At 39.6% G+C, this 19,434-nt stretch overlaps 1 protein-coding gene across 1 annotated transcript; it reads right to left on the bottom strand.

Annotated features, from left to right (window-relative positions):
• Positions 1 to 1,020: 1,020 nt before the first annotated feature.
• Positions 1,021 to 7,658, bottom strand: bnip1b (BCL2 interacting protein 1b). Its single transcript, XM_029690439.1, has 6 exons — positions 7,543 to 7,658; positions 7,202 to 7,294; positions 7,012 to 7,103; positions 6,809 to 6,913; positions 6,419 to 6,537; positions 1,021 to 2,230 (listed from the first exon to the last, which is right to left on the bottom strand). Exons 1-6 carry the CDS (start codon positions 7,624 to 7,626, stop codon positions 2,034 to 2,036), a joined length of 690 nt encoding a protein of 229 aa, XP_029546299.1. The 5' UTR covers positions 7,627 to 7,658; the 3' UTR covers positions 1,021 to 2,033.
• Between the last annotated feature and the right edge of the window lie 11,776 nt (positions 7,659 to 19,434).

The following is a 19,434-nucleotide window of genomic DNA, read 5'->3' as shown; positions in this document are numbered from 1 at the left end:
GCAATTTGTCTAATTGAGACTAGTTGAAAGTAACTCGCACGCACAATTTGAAGTGGGAGCAGTCAACAAAACTGACTGCGCAAAAGTTGCAGTGTCAATTACATCGTAACACCAGAGGAAGGCGAAGGGAGAGGGCAGACTCCGCTCAAATATGTCAGCGTGAAAATAAAGCGTTATGACTGCCAAATTAGACAAGCCATTTCCAAATATCTATATAATGACGAGACAGGACTCAATGCCCTAACAATCTAAATATATTTCCAAAGGCGGAGACATACCAGCCAACCTTAAACATTACAAAACTTAGTCAATTAAGCCTCAAGCAAATTATAAATATTATTTTGACACTCCCATTGACCGCCATACAAACAAATCGTCTTCAGGATCGGTGGGTCCCGAGGTACACGAGCTAACGTGGGCTAATGCGATTAGCATGTAACAGAATTTCCCAGGACACAGACATCTGATATTGGCAAAGCTTAACAAGAATTTCATCTAACTGCACTGTCCAACTTTCAGTAGCTATTACATTGAAATAATACCATGCTATTGTTTGAGAGCGCAGTTTAACAAAAGTTATTAAACAAATTAGGCACATTTAGGCAGTCTTCATACAAAATTAACAGATGCAATTGGTTCATTGCCTAAAACTTTACACATACACTGCCATCTAGTGGCCACCTGGGCTGGAATAATACATTATGGCCTTTCTCTTGCATTTCAAAGATGATGGTACAAAAAATGTTTTTCTTTGATTTGGTAAAAGTTACAATGTTACATTCCTTTCACATTTCCACATGGTACCAAGAAAATGCATATCCTTGCTTCAGGGCCCGAGTTACGTCAATTTAAGTAAAACATTGAAAAAAAGGGTCCGCTCCTTAAGACATTTAACTGGCAAATCTGGCCATAATACCTTGGTTGCTTACTGCCATCTACTGGTAATATGTAGAACACGTATTGGAGGAATCCAAAGACTATCGAAGTCTTATGGAAAGCAAGATATTTCCGCTACCAAGCAATAAGAGACACAGGAAACATTTGTTTATTCAATACATTTTGAAGTTGAAAAACTAAACTCAATATCCTACACTAATGCGAAGAACTGACCAGAACCAGGTGGAGCAAGCAGAGCGGAAAGGACAGGACAGGACGAGCAGTGACTATTGTTAGCAGGATTGCAATGTTTCCATAAGTGGATGAATTGGTCTAATTTACCATGTATGGTAAAACCTCAACCCTTAGCTACCTCTTCCAAAAAAAGTGAATAATTGGCCACATTTTTGTTGTGACTAGCAGCACCAGCGATTAAAACTTTACAATGGAGACTTAATTGAGCGAGGCGTCAAAGTGGAAAACCCGCTCGGCTTCAGTTGAGTCATAATTCAAATTACACACACTTTGGTGAGTTTAGGCCATATGTAATGTTTTCTATCCAAAAACAATTTTTAGACATTACGTCCAAACTTTATTATTCTGTTTCGGGTGTACAGTAACCATTGTCATTTCCTCCTTGTATGGACTAACACCAGGTTGTACATTTGAGGTATACTATACAGTAAGAATAAGGTAATGGAATAAAAAAAAGTATTCCTGCCAGTAAATACTCAGCGAGATGACGTTGCATGCACGAAGTTAACGCACAGTGGATCAATTTCCGCAACTAAGAGCGTTGAAGCGCGAGGCTAAAGTTATGTTTTGGTCCTGTAGCTACCACGTCGTAGCAGCGTGAAGTGCACATGCTCAAGATGCTCTTGACTATTTCATCACGCTCATCTCAACATCTGCGGTGCAATGTCATCTCATTGAGTTTACCATTAAAGGTCATTCCTCTGTGGTATAGATAGATAATACATGTCAAACAGACAGTTTTGAAGATGCAAAATGGCCATGCACAAGACAATAGGGCACAAGGCTGTAGTAGGGCAAGAAAGGCATTGAAAGGTTAGAAATGCAGCATGACTGCAGTGACATTACAGATGGGGAGTAATATCAAAGGACAAAAAAAAACAGGCAATTACTTACAATTTCCTCTAAATGAATGGGAACAGCCTTTTTTTCAAAATGTACAAGACAGTTGCTAAAAACAAAGCTACTGCTAGAAAGATTAGTAGTTTGTCAGTCAATTCTCGTCGATTATACTTCGAGATCAGTTTCCTTCCCAAATGTATGGTTCCTGTCATGGATTTGAACTCTTCATCCGTTTCCAGGACTGTTCTTGAAGATGTAGCTACATAGAGGACAAGTACTGTATGAGTGAATGTGCATTTCTACAAAACATAATGACTACTGTAAAATGTCAATAACAGCTCGGGCGTTTATTTGCTGAAATCACTGAACACAACAGGCTCTTATTTGAGCCAGGCGTCTATTTCCTTAATGCACACAGCTTTTGCTCATTTGCATAGTTAATTGTTTAATTCCAGCATTCACTTCCAGCATATTAATACATTTCTTGGAGTAATGTGTTATCATTTACACACTGCGTCACATTTATTTATTTTTGATTAATTCATCCACCTCTTCCGAGGACATCTTTAGTTTTACAGCTTTTCTGCTACATACATGGTACTTTTATATAAAGCAATCACATAATACATTATCAAACAAACTCTTTAATCCCACCCCTTAGGCACTCTCCGCCCATCAACATAGACCACCCTCGTTTGGTTTCCATGTGCCATATATTTTCAAATTGTGCTGTTTTACATGAATTTTGAACCTTTCTAATCACATAGTATCCACAGGCTTTTTTAGCATCCCACAATAAGTTGGGTGAATTTTGGCCCATTCCTCCTGACAGAGCTGGAGTAACTGAGTCAGGTTACTCCAGCTCTGTTACTCCAGCTCCAGCTCTGAACACGCTTTCAGTTCTGCACACAAATGTTCTATGGGATTGAGGTCAGGGCTTTGTGATGGCCACTCCAATACCTTGACTTTATGGTCCTTAAGCCATTTTGCCACAACTTTGGAAGTATGCTTGGGGTCATTGTCCATTTGGAAGACCCATTTGTGACCAAGCTTTAACTTCCTGACTGATGTCTTGAGATGTTGCTTCAATGTATCCACATAATTTCCCTCCCTCATGATGCCATCTATTTTGTGAAGTGCACCAGTCCCTCCTGCAGCAAAGCACCCCCAAAACATGATGCTGCCACCCCCGTGCTTCACGGTTGGGATGCTGTTCTTCGGCTTGCAAGCCTCCCCCTTTTTCCTCCAAACATAACAATGGTCATTATGGCCAAACAGTTCTATTTTTGTTTCATCAGACCAGAGGACATTTCTCCAAAAAGTACGATCTTTGTCCCCATGTGCAGTTGCAAACCGTAGTCTGGCTTTTTTATGGTGGTTTTGGAGCAGTGGCTTCTTCCTTGCTGAGCGGCCATTCAGGTTATGTCGATATAGGACTCGTTTTACTGTGGCTATAGATACTTTTGTAACCGTTTCCTCCAGCATCTTCACGTTATTTGCTGTTGTTCTGGGATTGATTTGCACTTTTCGCACCAAAGTACGTTCATCTCTAGGAGACAGAACGTGTCTCCTTCCTGAACGGTATGACGGCTGTGTGGTCCCATGGTGTTTATACTTGCGTACTATTGTTTGTACAGATGAACGTGGTACCTTCAGGCGTTTGGAAATTGCTCCCAAGGATGAACCAGACTTGTGGAGGTCCACAATTTTTTTCTGGGGTCTTGCCTGATTTGATTTTCCCATGATGTCAAGCAAAGAGGCACTGAGTTTAAAGGTAGGCCTTAAAATACATCCACAGGTACACCTCCAATTGACTCAAATTATGTCAATTAGCCTATCAGAAGCTTTTAAAGCCATGACATAATTGTTTTGAATTTTCCAAGCTGTTTAAACGCAGAGTCAACTTAGTGTATGTACACTTCTGACCCAATGGAATTGTGATACAGTGAATTATAAGTGAAATAATCTATCTGTAAACAATTGTTGGAAAAATGACTTGTCATGCACAAAGTAGATGTCCTAACCGACTTGCCAAAATTATAGTTTGTTAACAAGAAATTTGTGGAGTGGTTGAAAAACTAGTTTTAATGACTCCAACATAAGTGTATGTAAACTTCTGACTTCAACTGTACATACATACACATAAACATTCATACATACATATACTTTTCTTAGAATATACCTTCATTATTCCATGCAAACCCTACCACCCCTCCCCCAATTGGAGTAAACTAACAAACAATAACACTTAGGCTTCTACCTTCAGTTTATACACATTTTAAAGACACAATCTATTTTACAATAGTTATATTTTCTTTGTTTTTAGTCCTTCCTCTATTTCTGATGTCCATCCAGTTTGATTTCTATTTGTAACTGTGCTATTTAACATTTCTGAACCTATATACATTTTGTTGTTATTAGTTGCTATTAGTCCCACCCTTCAGCTCCATTCAACCCTTCCCATCTATCTCTTAACACCATCCATTTTGGATTTCTATTTGCCATATATGTTTCAACTGTGCTGTGACGCTTCACAGAAGTACTAAACCTTTCTATTCTCATAGCTTATACACATTTTTTGCTAAAATAATTATTATATTATTGATTGATTGACTATGACTTTTCAAATCACCCAGTATTGCTATCTGCAGCGTTAGTTCTAGGCAAATGTTGCAATTCTTCAGCCATTCCTGGACCTGTGACCAAAAACGAGCTACATATGGACAGTACCAAAATAGATAAATGAAATAACATTCTATTAATTACAAAAATATTGTATAATCATTTAAATTGAAAAATTTGAAGTTTTGAATCCGGCATTGTTTTGCGTGTCAATTCATAAGCCATGTGCCATGGAATAGGTACATCGAAAATCTCTTCCCAACTATTTTGCAATTTATATGCCACAGCTGTCAACTTTTTGGTCCTTAAATTAAATTGGTATATGTTTTTATTTATCACAATTTTCTTTAACCATTTATGGTCTTTAATGCAGGGCCGACAGACAAGTTCCTTACTTTTTCGCCCTTCCACTTGCCTTTTCCTTTTTTGTGGTAATGCTAGGTTGTAATTTTGGGTAGAGCAGACATTTCCATATGTCTGTGTTAGCTGCATATGTGACATAACTCCAGCAGTCCTATTTATGATATAATTTACAAAAATTATCTTTTTTTTAAATCAATTAGTATATTTGAGTTTAACCACAATATTTGTAATATTTGTTCAGTTTTTTTCAGGTGGATTAAACTAAAATTGCAACCAACTTTCTAAGGCTTGTTTAAAAAATAACCATATTTTGGAGATGATTCCGTTTTCAAACAATCAAAAGTGAGCAGTTGTAATCTGAATAAAGGGAAAAAGGCAATTCTTGAACATGGGGTGAGACATTCCTACCAATTTACTAAAGAACCATTTCAGATTTAAATATTACTTTTGTATGACTGATGCCTTTTAGTGAGAGGTCTAGTGCTTTAATAATTTCTGCCCCACAAATTCATATTCGTTATATAAATAGGCCCTTTTAATTTTGTCTGGCTTGCCATTCCAAATAAAATTGAATATTTTTTGTTCATATAATTTAAAACGTTTAACCATAATATTTGTTCTATCTTTTCTGGAGGATGAAATTGTAACCAGCTTTGTATGGCTTGTTTAAGAAAGGGTGATACTTTAAACAAAGTTTCATTTTCAATTAGTCAGAAATGAAAAATTGTAATCTGTATAAAGGCAAAAAGGCCTCTATGGGAAAAAAATATTCTCCTCGACTGCATTTTCGGCGATTCTTACTTTCGCCGCTAGAGGGCGATCTGCCGATTTCTGGGGGTCTGTATCCCCGAAGTTCTGTTTTGTGCTTGCCACTTAGCTAGCAGTTTCTTACTGCTGATAAAAACAGATTAAATAATTCAGTAGTGACTCAAATTATGGCAATGTAACAAATCAAAGATTAAACCTCGGAAACGATTCATGTTAATTCATAGTAACCTCGTAAACAAGTCATTTAGAATTCATTTATTTTGAAACCAGCGTTTATTAGCTGAAATGTGTGCCGTTGCCTGGATAATAAAAAGGCATATGCGGCTATTTGAGACTCAGCGTTTAATTAAAGTTTTACAGTAATTTATCGTAGCTTAATAAGAGAGTGGCTTGCATGAATTAGAATAGATGCTGGAAATGCAAAGTGTTCTAGCCTAATGAACGAATTCTGGAACCACCCAGGGACACTGAGGACAGTATGCCAAAGGGACTAGGCATGTTAATGTGTTCTCACTTTCCAGCCATTTTTGGATTGCATTTTTTGTATTATAGTGTATTGATTGTGTATTTTGTATGCTAACTTTTTTTTTCTTGTGAATGGACAAAGTTATCGTATCTTATATTTGTCTTCAAGCCCTAACCACTGGCACCCATTTCGTGACTGTTCTCCCTTCCTGAATGAGTAGTCTCTTACCCAGAGTGCCGATGGTCTCCTCGCTCTGAGACACCGACTGGGCCATCATACGACTGATGCTCATCAGGCTCTCTGTGATGTCACCAGACGTCTGGACCAGACTCTCCTTAGTTGCCTTCCTGAGAACACACACACACAAACACAAACACACACACACACACACACACAGAGAGAGAGAGGGGATGACACACTAGAACTAAATTCAATGCAATCTCAACTTTCCGTCCCTGTCACCCTGTTAGAAGGGTATCTTTCAGCCTGTACATTAGGGTGTGTTGAAAATATGATTTTTCAGGCTGTGAAGAATAATGTTTGTAGGAATAAGAAACTGGACATTGAGCATTAATAAAATAGCTAACAGCTGTGTCTGATGAGAAGAGCACAACTCACCGCTGTCTCACAGTTGAGTCTCCACCATTCAGAAGTTGATCTTTCTCAAGGTTGTCAATGGACAGTTTACATGCCAAGTTTGCCTTCCTCCAAGCTGTCTGGTTACTGTAGATGGACATATTATGAAAATATTCAGTCAGGGAATTCCAAAAGGCGTGAGGTCAATGGCATGTTAAATAGGAATCTGGATCCCAATCTCTCACCTCAGATTCTGTCTGCGATGACTCTCTGTCTCACTCAGGATGGCTTGTTTGTCTGTCTCTCTGTCTTGTTCCTTAGCCATTTGTTCCATATTCTGTGAATGTAAATGTATAGTTCAGATGAGTTTTTCCTAGCTAGCTAAATCACAATAAATGCGATCTAAAATAAATTTGCATTGATTTACATAACTACCTGGATTCTCAGTCGCAGTTGATTTAATTTCTCTTTTACTTTGGAGTTGAAATCCATCAGCACACTTTGTGGCCCCGGACATTCTCTAATGTCCTAATCAAGAGAATATAGTATGTTTATTTTATGTAACTGTCCATTCAATATAATCCACATTCGTGAAACAGGCTATATTGCATCGCTTGCTCTTCACATTTAGCTAGTTAGCTAGCCAGCCAAAATGACCTAGATTAGACAGCTGGCCAAATGTACACTTGGCCATCTTGGCTCACAACCGCAAATTGAAATGACACAAGGTAAACCTAATAAATAAAATAAGTTAAAAGTTGTTAAGATGGAGGTACCTGAATGAGAGCTTTAATTTCGAGATCATATTTGATTATTTCTTGTCCACAAATACGGACGTGGACATCCTGGGAAGACGCCATTTCTGTTGTTGTTGTACGTCAACTAAACCACTAATCCAAAAAGCGCGCGATGCTTGAAGCGCGTTGTTTTATGAAAACGTTGACCGTGTTCATTCACTATAAATCGGACAAAATAACTAATGGACACATCTAATAAATAATATATAGCATAATATAGTGCATAGCCTATATATGAAAAGGTACTTATTTGAGTGATCACAAATAACGTTAGAAAACTAGACACAGTGATCCTATTAAAATTGTTCTATAGGCCAGTGTTTTAGGTTGGGTACTCCCATGTAATTAGCCTATCTTTGGCGTCATCCTAAGCAAACTACTGACAATGTCGTTTCAACAAACGTTTTCAGCAGCCTCACGTGTCTTTATTAACATACTTGGCTCTCACAACAACAAATGATTTGCATGATACATATTTCTGCCACTAATGTGTTACCCGACCTGCTAACACTGACAGTAATGCTGTGTTCAAAACAACTGGGAATTCAGAAAAAAAATAGGTCAAATCATGACGTACAGTACCAGTCAAAAGTTTGGACACACCTACTCATTCAAGGGTTTTTCTTTATTTTTACTATTTTCTACATTGTAGAATAATAGTGAAGACATCAACACTATGAAATAACACATATGGAATCATGTAGTAACAGAAAAGTAATTAAACAAATCAGAATATATTTTTATATTTGAGATTATTAAAAGTAGCCAACTTTTGCCCTGGTGACAGCTTTGCACACTCTTGGCATTCTCTCAACCAGCTTCACCTGGAATGCTTTTCCAAAATTCTTGAAGGAGTTCCCTTCAAGATGCGGAGATGATCCGTTCACCTACTCTGCATCTCACAAAGACATGGCGGTTGGAACCAAAAATCTCAAATTTGAAATGTATTCCAGGTGACTACCTCCTGAAGCTGGTTGAGAGAATGCCAAGAGTGTGCAAAGCTGTCAAGGCAAAGGGTGGCTACTTTTAATAATCAAATATAAAAAATATATTCTGATTTGTTTAATTACTTTTCTGTTACTACTGTACATGATTCCATATGTGTTATTTCATAGTTTTGATGTCTTCACTATTATTCCACAATGTAGAAAATAGTCCAAATAAAGAAAAACCCTTGCTTGAGTAGGTGTGTCCAAACTTTTGACTGGTACTGTAAGTGATCTTCAAGTCAGAGCTCTAGAAAGAGTCCTGAGTTTGAATTCCGAGTTGGACATCCATTTGGAAGCTTGTTTTATTCCCGAGTTCCCAGTTTTGAAAGAATGGAAGTCGGAGATTTCCCAGTTCCGAGTTGTTACGAATGCGCCATAAAGCTAGTAAAGCTGTTACATTATACTTATGTCACTGTTTGTTAACCCTAAGCTTTTTCCTAGTTAGCTGGCTGGCTAGCGAGATAAATTAATACATTTATTAAGATAATACATTCGCTAGTCTTAGATATGCCGCATAACTACTTCCAGTCTTTGCCTACCCTTGAACGGTCTAGGTATTTAAAAAAGTTGATTCTTGTTCACTTGCCTATATGTCCTTTCAACTTGCTTGAGACCAGATGTGCAGACAACCCTACCAAATGGCCCAAAGTAGCCTGTGGCAATATCTACACCTACTTCAAATCAAATTGTTTTAGTCACGTACACATATTTAGCTGATGTTATTGCAGGTCTAGCGAAATTAGTGTTCCTAGCTCCAACTATGCAGTAGTATCTAACAATTCACAACAATACACACAAATCAAGGTAAAATAATAAAATGAAGAAATATATCAATATTAGGACGAGCAATGTCGGAGTGGCATTGACTATAATACAGTAGAATACAGTATATTCATGTGCAATTAGTTAAACAGTATGTAAACATTATTAAAGTGACCAGTGATTCCATGTCTATGTACATAGGGCAGCAGCCTCTAAGGTGCATGGATGAGTAACCAGGTGGTAGCCGGCTAGTGACTGTGACTAAATTCAGGGCAGGGTACTGGGTGGAGGCCGGCTAGTGATGGCTATTTAAGAGTCTGATGGCCTTGAGATAAAAGCTGTTTTTCAGTCTCTCGGTCCCAGTACCCTGACCTGTACTGACCTCGCCTTCTAGATGATAGCGGGGTGAACAGTCAGTGGCTCGGGTGGTTGATGTCCTTGATGATCTTTTTGGCCTTCCTGTGACATCGGGAGCTGTAGGTGTCCTAGAGGAAAGGCAGTGTGCCAACGGTAATGCTTTGGGCAGACCACACCACCCTCTGGAGAGCTCTGCGGATGCAGGCGGTGCATTTGCCGTACCAGGTGGTGATACAGCCCGACAGGATGCTCTCAATGGTGTATCTGTAAAAGTGTGTGAGGGTCTTAGGGACCAAGCCAAATTTCTTCAGCCTCCTGAGGTTGAAGAGGCGCTGTTGCACCTTCTTCACAACACTGTGAGGGTGGAACATTTCAGATTGTCAGTGATGTGTACACCGAGGAACATGAAGCTTTTCACCTTCCCCAATGCAGTCCTGTCGATGTGGATGGGGCGTGCTCCCTCTGCTGTCTCCTGAAGTCCACTAACAGCGCCTTCATTTTGTTGACGTTGAGGGAGAGGTTATTTTCCTGGCACCACTTCGCCAAGGAACCTCACCTCCTCCCTGTAGGCTATCTCGTCATTGTTGGTAATTAGGCCTACTACTGTTGTGTCGTCTGCAAACTTGATGATTGAGTTGCAAGCGTGCGTGGCCACACAGTTATTGAATAACAGGGAGTACAGGAGGGGGCTGAGCACGCACCCTTGTGGGGCCCCTGTGTTGAGGATGAGCGTAGTGGAGGTGTTGCATCCTACCTTCACCACCTGGGGGCGGCCCGTCAGGAAGTCCAGGACCCAGTTACACAGGGTGGGGTTTAGACCCAGGGTCCCTAGCTTAATGAAGAGCTTGTAGGGTACTATAGTGTTGAAGGCTTAGCTATAGTCAAAGAACAGCCTTCTTACATACTCAACTAGTCTAAAGGACAGTAGTGTATCTGGAGCATCATCATTTGTGGGTTCGATTACAGGCTCAAAATGGCCAGAAACAAAGCCTTTCTTCTGAAACTCATCAGTCTATTCTTGTTCTGAGAAATTAAGGCTATTCCATGTGAGAAATTGCCAAGAAACTGAAGATCTCGTACAACACTGTGTACTACTCCCTTCACAGAACAGCGCAAACAGGCTCTAACCAGAATAGAAAGCAGAGTGGGAGGCCCCGGTGCACAACTGAGCAAGAGGACAAGTACATTAGAGTGTCTAGTTTGAGAAACAGACACCTCACAAGTCCTCAACTGGCAGCTTCATTAAATAGCACCCACAAAACACCAGTCTCAACGTCAACAGTGAAGAGGCGACTCCGGGATGCTGGCCTTCTAGGCTGAGTTGCAAAGAAAAAGCCATATCTCAGACTGGCCAATAAAAATAAAAGATTAAGATGGGCAAAAGAACACAGACACTGGACAGAGGAACTCTGCCTAGAAGGATCTATTTAGGCGGTATGCAGATTGAAGTGGGTCTAGGGTGTCAGGTAAGGTGGAGCTGATATGATCCTTAACTAGCCTCTCAAAGCACTCCATGATGACAGAAGTGAGTGCAATGGGGCGTTAGTCAATTACCTTTGCTTTCTTGGGTACAGGAAAAATAGTGGACACCTTGAAGCAAGCGTGGACAGCAGACTTGGATAGGGAGACATTTTAAATGTCCATAAACACTCCAGACAACTTGTCTATGCATGCCCTGAGGACGGCTAGGGATGTCGTCTTGGTGGAATCTCCAGGTTTACACAGGCAATACACAGCTAGTTTGCCACGCGGGTACACACAAAGATTGGAAAAGATCCCAAAGATTGGAAAACTGCCGCAGTCATCCCCTTGTTCAAAGGGGGAGACACTCTAGACCCAAACTGCTACAGACCTATATCTATCCTACCCTGCCTTTCTAAGATCTTTGAAAGCCAAGTTAACAAACAGATTACCGACCATTTCGAATCCCACCATACCTTCTCCGCTATGCAATCTGGTTTCAGAGCTGGTCATGAGTGCACCTCAGCCACGCTCAAGGTCCTAAACGATATCATAACCGCCATCGAAAGGAGACATTACTGTGCAGCCGTATTCATCGACCTGGCCAAGGCTTTCGACTCTGTCAATCACCACATTCTTATCGGCAGACTCAACAGCCTTGGTTTCTCAAATGATTGCCTCGCCTGGTTCACCAACTACTTCTCTGATAGAGTTCAGTGTGTTAAATCGGAGGGCCTGTGGTCCGGACCTCTGGCAGTCCCTATGGGGTGCCACAGGGTTCAATTCTCGGGCCGACTCTCTTCTCTGTATACATCAATGATGTCGCTCTTGCTGCTGGTGTTTCTCTGATCCACCTCTACGCAGACGACACCATTCTGTATACCTCTGGCCCTTCTTTGGACACTGTGTTAACACACCTCCAGACGAGCTTCAATACCATACAATTCTCCTTCCGTGGCCTCCAACTGCTCTTAAATGCAAGCAAAACTAAATGCATGCTCTTCAACCGATCGCTGCCCGCACCTGCCCGCCCGTCTAGCATCACTACTCTGGACGGTTCTGACTTAGAATATGTGAACAACTACAAATACCTAGGTGTCTGGTTAGACTGTAAACTCTCCTTCCAGACTCACATTAAGCATCTCCAATCCAAAATTAAATCTAGAATCGGCTTCCTATTTCGCAACAAAGCATCCTTCACTCATGCTGCCAAACATACCCTCGTAAAACTGACCATCCTACCGATCCTTGACTTCGGCGATGTCATTTACGAAATAGCCTCCAACACTCGACCCAAAGCCCCATACACTACCCACCACTGCGACCTGTATGCTCTCGTTGGCTGGCCCTCGCTTCATATTCATGGCCAAACCCACTGGCTCCAGGTCATCTATAAGTCTCTGCTAGGTAAAGCCCTGACTTATCTCAGCTCACTGGTCACCATAGCAGCACCCACCTGTAGCACGCACTCCAGCAGGTATATTTCACTGGTTACCCCCAAAGCCAATTCTTCCTTTGGCCGCCTTTACTTCCAGTTCTCTGCTGCCAATGACTGTAACAAACTGCAAAAAAAAAATCACTGAAGCTGGAGACTCATATCTCCCTCACTAGCTTTAAGCACCAGCTGTCAGAGCAGCTCACAGATCACTGCACATAGCCCATCTGTAAATAGTCCATCCAACTACCTCATCCCCATACTGTATTTATTTATCTTGCTCCTATGCACCCCAGAATCTCTACTTGCACATTCATCATTCCAGTGTTTAATTGCTATATTGTAATTACTTCGCCACCATGGCCTATTTATTGCCTTACCTCTCTTATCCTATCTCATTTGCACATACTGTATATAGACTTTTTTCTGCTGTATTATTGACTGTATGTTTGTTTATTCCATGTGTAACTCTGTGTTGTTGTATGTGTCGAACTGCTTTGCTTTATCTTGGCCAGGTCGCAGTTGCAAATGAGAACTTGTTCTCAACTAGCCTACCTGGTTAAATAAAGGTGAAATAAAAATAATTAAATGTGTTAGCTAGCCACTTACAGTGAATGAAGTGCTTGAAATGTAGAGTAACCGGTGCCCACAGATTTCCATCAATGGCGGTGTATAGCCTGAAACCATGAGAGGTTCGTCTATCCTGGTCCTTGGGCAGTTGATGAAACTTGATTTGGTGGTCTTTTTTCTTACTATTGTTCAAACAAAATGGTATGCAACAGCTTCTCTGCATTTTAGCTATAAAAGCAGGGTTAGTTAGCTAACGTTTGCTATCTGAAGAAAGTCATTTGGGATCGTCTCGCTGGCTGATAGTGACGTAGCTACATTCCATGCGACAGTCTCTGTTCATGCTAACATTTTTACATTTAGAATCAGTGTTTTTAGGTATGATGTAGTTTGTCATTTAAGACACGGAAATGTTAAAAATGACTAACCAAGCATATCCAAAATGTATATAGACTAAAATAAAGAATACAGCCGTTGTCTGGTTGAGTTAAGTAGACAATTTAACATGGGAGTAAGGGGAGTGCCCCACGTCTGCACCCTACTCGGGGCCGTGGTCACGTTAAGCCACGCCTCGTCGTGTATCTATGTAATTCCATGAAATAAGAAATTCATTGAAAATTTAGAGTTGTAGTAAGATGACCACAAATCAAGTCTAATACAATTACCTAAGTCAGTGGTTCCCAAACTGTGAGGTGCGCCCCCTAGGAAACTAAGTCCGGCTTTAAACATACTCTTGAAAGTTTAATAGTGGAATGCACAAGGTGCAATTTCTAAATTGGGTAGTGCATCATCAGTTCCTCTTGTCATGTTTGTCATTGTATACATTAGAGAGCTATTTATAACTTGTCAGACATGTCCAGATCAACTACCCCACAACCGCTAACTTTTTTTGAACGTAGGTTTGTGTGTCACTCCTATCAAATGAATACACATTAGACATGGAAAAATGTAAAGAATTGCAAGAAAAGTAGCTTTAAAACTGCAACATTTTCTTTTCACCCCATTTTCTTTCCACTCTTTTTCACCCACCCCAGCAAGATCTGAGATGATACTGGAATTCATCCAAGACAAGAAATACGAAAAAATAAATATACAGGAGGCGACAGAACAGTTAGTGGCAGAAAAAGGAAATGTGAATCACAATGCAAAGTGAAGCTGACAGGCTATTTGAACTTGTTTGTCAGTACAGTAGGTCAGTCAGCCCACAGAACTAGAATGTGATTATATTTCTATGATTCAGCCTCTAACATCAATGCTTATGCAATAACATGTTATGGCAGATATGTCTGGACTGAATTTCAACTATGCAAGACATACGGTCATGAATGTGCATCAGTGTCAATCATACAATTAAACTAATATCCTACACAAACAAACAATTGTAAAACATGAGGCAAATTGTGGTTTGTAAATGTTTTTTTTATTATTTTTATATTAAAATCAATAGTAGATTTAGACTATCATGGTTACAAGCAAAACTGGGTTGTGGCTAGATGGAGTACAGCTACGGACCAAAAGTGACATGTTTGAGTCGCAATGAGAACAACTGTAGCATTTTAGCTAACCCTTACCCTAACCGAATTCTCCTCACCTGCTACGTAACGTCACTTCTGTCCGTAGCTGTACTCTATCTGACCAAAACCGCAAAACTGTGGTACAAACTCTGAGCTGAGTTGGTACCTGTGAGAAAAAGGAGGATAAAAAAAAAAGAGGCACAATTACACAAGCAGACCCATTTTCCAAATCAAATTTTATTTTTTTTAAACTAGGCAAGTCAGTTAAGAACAAATTCTTATTTACAATGACGGCCTACTAGGGAACACTGCCTTGTTCAGGGGCAGAACAACAGATTTTTTACCTTGTCAGCTCGGGGATTCGATCCAGCAACCTTTCGGTTACTGGCCCAACACTAAATACTAGGCTACCTGCCAGTTCACAACTGAACCTAGCCTAAATCACATCTGTACAGTTTCAAGGCGCATTATCCATAACAGTTCTCCAACTAATTGTGCCTCCAAAAAATAAAAAAAATAGAGTACGACAAAAGTATAAACCCAGTACAACATTTAAAACACATATGACAACTGTCAAGATAATGTATTTGAACAAGCACTTGAACTACAAATATACATTGCTAATAGGATCAAGTTACTGTTAGTTTCAGCAAGATATACTTCTGCAGATTTTCTTATGAATATCACCAAGAGATCTATTACAGAGAACTTAGCAATGACATACAGCCTTCCTACTGTGACAAATACTCTACACTTGGGGAGTACACACACTACTACATGCTAAACGATCAATTTAAATACCATACATCAGAAGCATTACATCAAGGGCAGGAATTGTGTCGTTTTTAGAATGGGTTTTCAATAGAACTCGTCGAGAGTTGTAAGGATTTTCCAAAATAATTTGGAGTTAACCTTACAAAAACCACAAATAAATGTTAGGTACATTTCCCTCTCACTCCATGCATTTGGCAAGTTTGGAAGGAAATGTATATCATTGCAGTGTGAATATGATGCGTTTATGGTGTTTGGAAAGAGGGTTATACCCATTTTCTCAGCGGCATTGGTAATCATTGAATTGGTCTGCATGCGTCACATGCAGGAGTACATACCTCAACACTTCAGTGCAGGGATGAGAGATCTCTGCCCAGCAGCCCTAGCGACTCTAACCGATCTCTATGCCTTTCCTGAAGTAAAAATAATTCTATTAAAAGCACCACCACTGGCCAATCCACTTCAATCAAATTCAAACATGGTCGTCGGTGACCATTACTGAGGACAAGGCCTTATTGGCACTGATACCTCAGTGGCTAGTGCAGGTCTTAAAGCAAATCAGTCACTGTCCAAAGAAGTTCTCTGGGAACTGGTAAAGAGTTGCAACGCTCCCACGCAGCGTGCAAACATGCCAACAGGAGCCGAGTGGCAGCTCTTGAGTGAGCTCAAGTACGTCTGAGATTCAGCACCATGGCTGGTGAGTGGTGACTCCTATCAGCTGTTTGCATTGTTTGTTTAAAACTCACTCTCCAATTAGTGCTCCCTTCAACCTTAGGTGATATAAAAGGGAACTGTGCGGTGGCACCACTTTGGAGAAAATTGGGGAAAATCAAGGAAACTGATTATGTGCAGAGGCCCACCACTTCACGATTATCATCGCTTTAAGTGTTATACAGGGGTTGCCATGTTTAAAACCTTGCCTACCTCGGTCTCTAGTGAAAAATATTTATGCAGGAGGTTTGTTTCCTGGAGCTCCATGGTTAATATAGATCTAAAGTTGAACAATGCAAACCTCGGTGTGTCATTAAGAGTTATTTCAAACCGTATTTGTTCAGAACGGCTGCTAAAGGCCACCTGCTTGTATGCGCCACTGCTCCAGGTAAAGTGCAACCCAGCCGTTTGTGGAACAGTAGAAAATGATGAACAAAGAGGCACAATTATCTTGATAATTTGTGAGGGGACACAATAGGTTAGAAAAGGTTGGACATCGTCTTTGCAAAGCAGATCTACCGGTTCTATATAAAAAAATAAATCATTGGTGCTCTGGGTCTGCTAAATGTATTTCAGCAAGAACGTATAGCTCGCTGCAGTATCATGAATATCTAAAATAATTCCTGTACGTAAAGTAATTTCTTTAGGTTAAAAGTAAATATAATAAAATAAATGGTATGGCAAGTCGGAAAGTACAAAAGGCACAAAAAAACAAGAAAAATCTACAAATTCAAACATGTGCAACAACTTACAGATTTAAAGCATAAATACCAAAGAAATAATAAAAGGTTCACAGAAATAAGGACGACAAAGTTCCTCCGACTCATGATTGCAGCACTCTTTGGATAGTCTCTCTCACCCAGTGTTACACTAGGATATTTTTGAGTATGAACACATCCTTATATTGAATTGAATCCTTCGCAGGAAGACTACATTCAACTTATAAGAAAACTGTCTGAGGCAAAGCAGCAACAATTTTCATAAGTACATGAGATCACCACTCTACACTGTTAAAACACCAGACAGAGTAAATGTCAGAATTCTTAGCATCGTGGGCAGAAAGATAGTAAATCTTGTATCCATACAAAACTTCCAAGACTTTGAAGGGTGTAGATCAAGTTTGGATTATTTTATTTTTTTGTAAGGCACCTGGTTTAGCAGGCATTGTATTAAAAATAATGTTTGACATTTTGTAAAACCAAGTGCAATGTGGGTATGCTTCTGTTTGTACCATTTGTTGTCATAACAGTGGGTAAGCAATGGAAAATAGTTTGGTCTGAATATATTGATCAACATCCAAAACAAAATCTCTTTGCGCTCATTCTTTTATGTTGAAATATCTTGAATATAGTCCGAGATTTACAAAATCATTGGACTCAGGGTGAAGACGCACCCATTGCTAGTAAATGTTTTACCAATAAACAAATACATTAGATGAGTGAGATTTTCATGCACGATGTTCATTCCCTATGAAATATTCGCTGCATGTATTTATCAAACAATATATTACATGAAAATGGTTATACTACAAATAAAGCATAGAACCTTGGAGTATGAGGATTTCTACAAGCAATAGGGGAAGTTGAGCAAGTTATGACATGAAACGAGGCTTTTCGAAATGCTTCTGCAATACTTAAGCATTGAAGAAAAGTAAAAAATACAGCCCATGACAATTTGCTATAAAAGTGTTGAATTTCTATAGACAACGTGGGTGTAGGGGAAAAGGTATATGTAATGGCAGAATGCATTTTACAGGGTCCTTTAAAATGACAGTTTAAAACAAAAAACACAAAAGCATTCCACTGGTTAGATAAGATGGAGAGAAGCACATGTCAATTTAGCAGTGTTGGACAAGACAGGCCTTTCTCCGTTACACACGCACAGCTCCTCCATTTCAGAGGAAATACCTCCAATCCCCACCTGCCTTTCACCACTAGGAACAACTCCATCGGGTTATGGAGACAGAGTAAATGTCTTTGTAGAACGTCAAATAAAAATGGTCTGCTCAGACACGAGACAGCAGAAAACTAAAGAAACACTGTCTTACTGACACGAGTAAGACCTGCATAGTGCACCATTTATAAACATTGTCATCACACACTACAAACCACTACATACAAAAGCAAGCCAAAATCATATCAGGAACTGAAGAAAAAAAGTGGACAAGACACGCTTGCCGCCTCCTCTCTAGTTTACTGTAGCCATTTGGAACAAATCGAGTATGGTCACATTCGCATTGTGATCTAACTGTTGGGTAACGCTGCCATTAGACATCTATAGACTTAGCATAAGGTCTAAGACTATAGCATAAGGTTGACTCAAATGTGATCACTTGTTAGAAAATAAAAAGGTCTATGTATCATAAACAATAATATTTCAGACATTAAACATTTAGGAATTACCAACCATAGATGACCAGCAGCATGGTAAAACCCAGGTTGGATCAAAACTATAAAGCAAAATTATTTCCCTTTTGAAAAATACATTTTTGTATGTTTAAACATGTTAAGAGTATAAAGAAAAGCAAATCTAGGAAAAATATTTCTACTTACAAGTCCATTGGCCGTTGACTATTCTTATCCACCGCACCATTTTGTTTTACATCGATTCTCCATTAACGCACACAATATTATTGAACTGCAGAAATAAATCGCAACAATTTGATTACATAAATATATTTTACTTTGATTTAATATTTCGTTACATATATATTTCTGATAGAAGAATGGTAGTTACCCTGATTCGCTGCAGAAAAGACCATAATGGATTCAATTATCAGACGAGAGTAAGCACATAATTACACTATCTATTAGCTTAATATCTGTTTATATATGTTTGATGTCAATAGAGCAGAAGGAATATTTACTGGCTTTGAATGACAACCACTTCCTTGACTGTTAAAATGCCACAGAGTCTCCTGGCTAGAATGTAAAGTTGCACAGCTTGCGCCCATCATGTTAAATGTGAAAACCTGCGTGGAAACACCTCTGATGCTGGAATCAGCTACTCACAGCACTCTTTCTAGAGGTTTTACTGGCATCTTTCATAACATCAATTCCCCTAACTCAACCTCACTTGCCATCAATGATCCCAATGGAGAGGCCATCATTAATTTGAGCATATCACCAGGTTGAAGATCTTGGTTGTAGACTGTACAATGTTGGCTGAGATCGGTTTCCACAGCAACACTGCTGTGCAATTGAACCAACTATTGGCCATCTTAAGTGAATGGATGGGTGTTTGAAAAGGCAAAAAGTATCCGGATTACATTTCCACCACAAATTACTTGCCATACAGTACATTG

This window comes from Salmo trutta, chromosome 15 (assembly GCF_901001165.1).
Source record: "Salmo trutta chromosome 15, fSalTru1.1, whole genome shotgun sequence".
In the NCBI taxonomy this organism is placed as follows: domain Eukaryota; kingdom Metazoa; phylum Chordata; class Actinopteri; order Salmoniformes; family Salmonidae; genus Salmo; species Salmo trutta.
This window is presented reverse-complemented; position numbering and strand designations above follow the sequence as displayed.

Excerpts from the sequence above, each read along its gene's own strand:
- bnip1b (XM_029690439.1), bottom strand. The coding sequence starts at position 7,626 with ATGGCGTCTTCCCAGGATGTCCACGTCCGTATTTGTGGACAAGAAATA. Across the intron at positions 6,914-7,011 it reads CATCGCAGACAGAATCTGAG|TAACCAGACAGCTTGGAGGA; the intron begins GTGAGAGATTGG and ends GTCCATCTACAG. Across the intron at positions 6,538-6,808 it reads GACTCAACTGTGAGACAGCG|GAAGGCAACTAAGGAGAGTC; the intron begins GTGAGTTGTGCT and ends GTGTGTTCTCAG.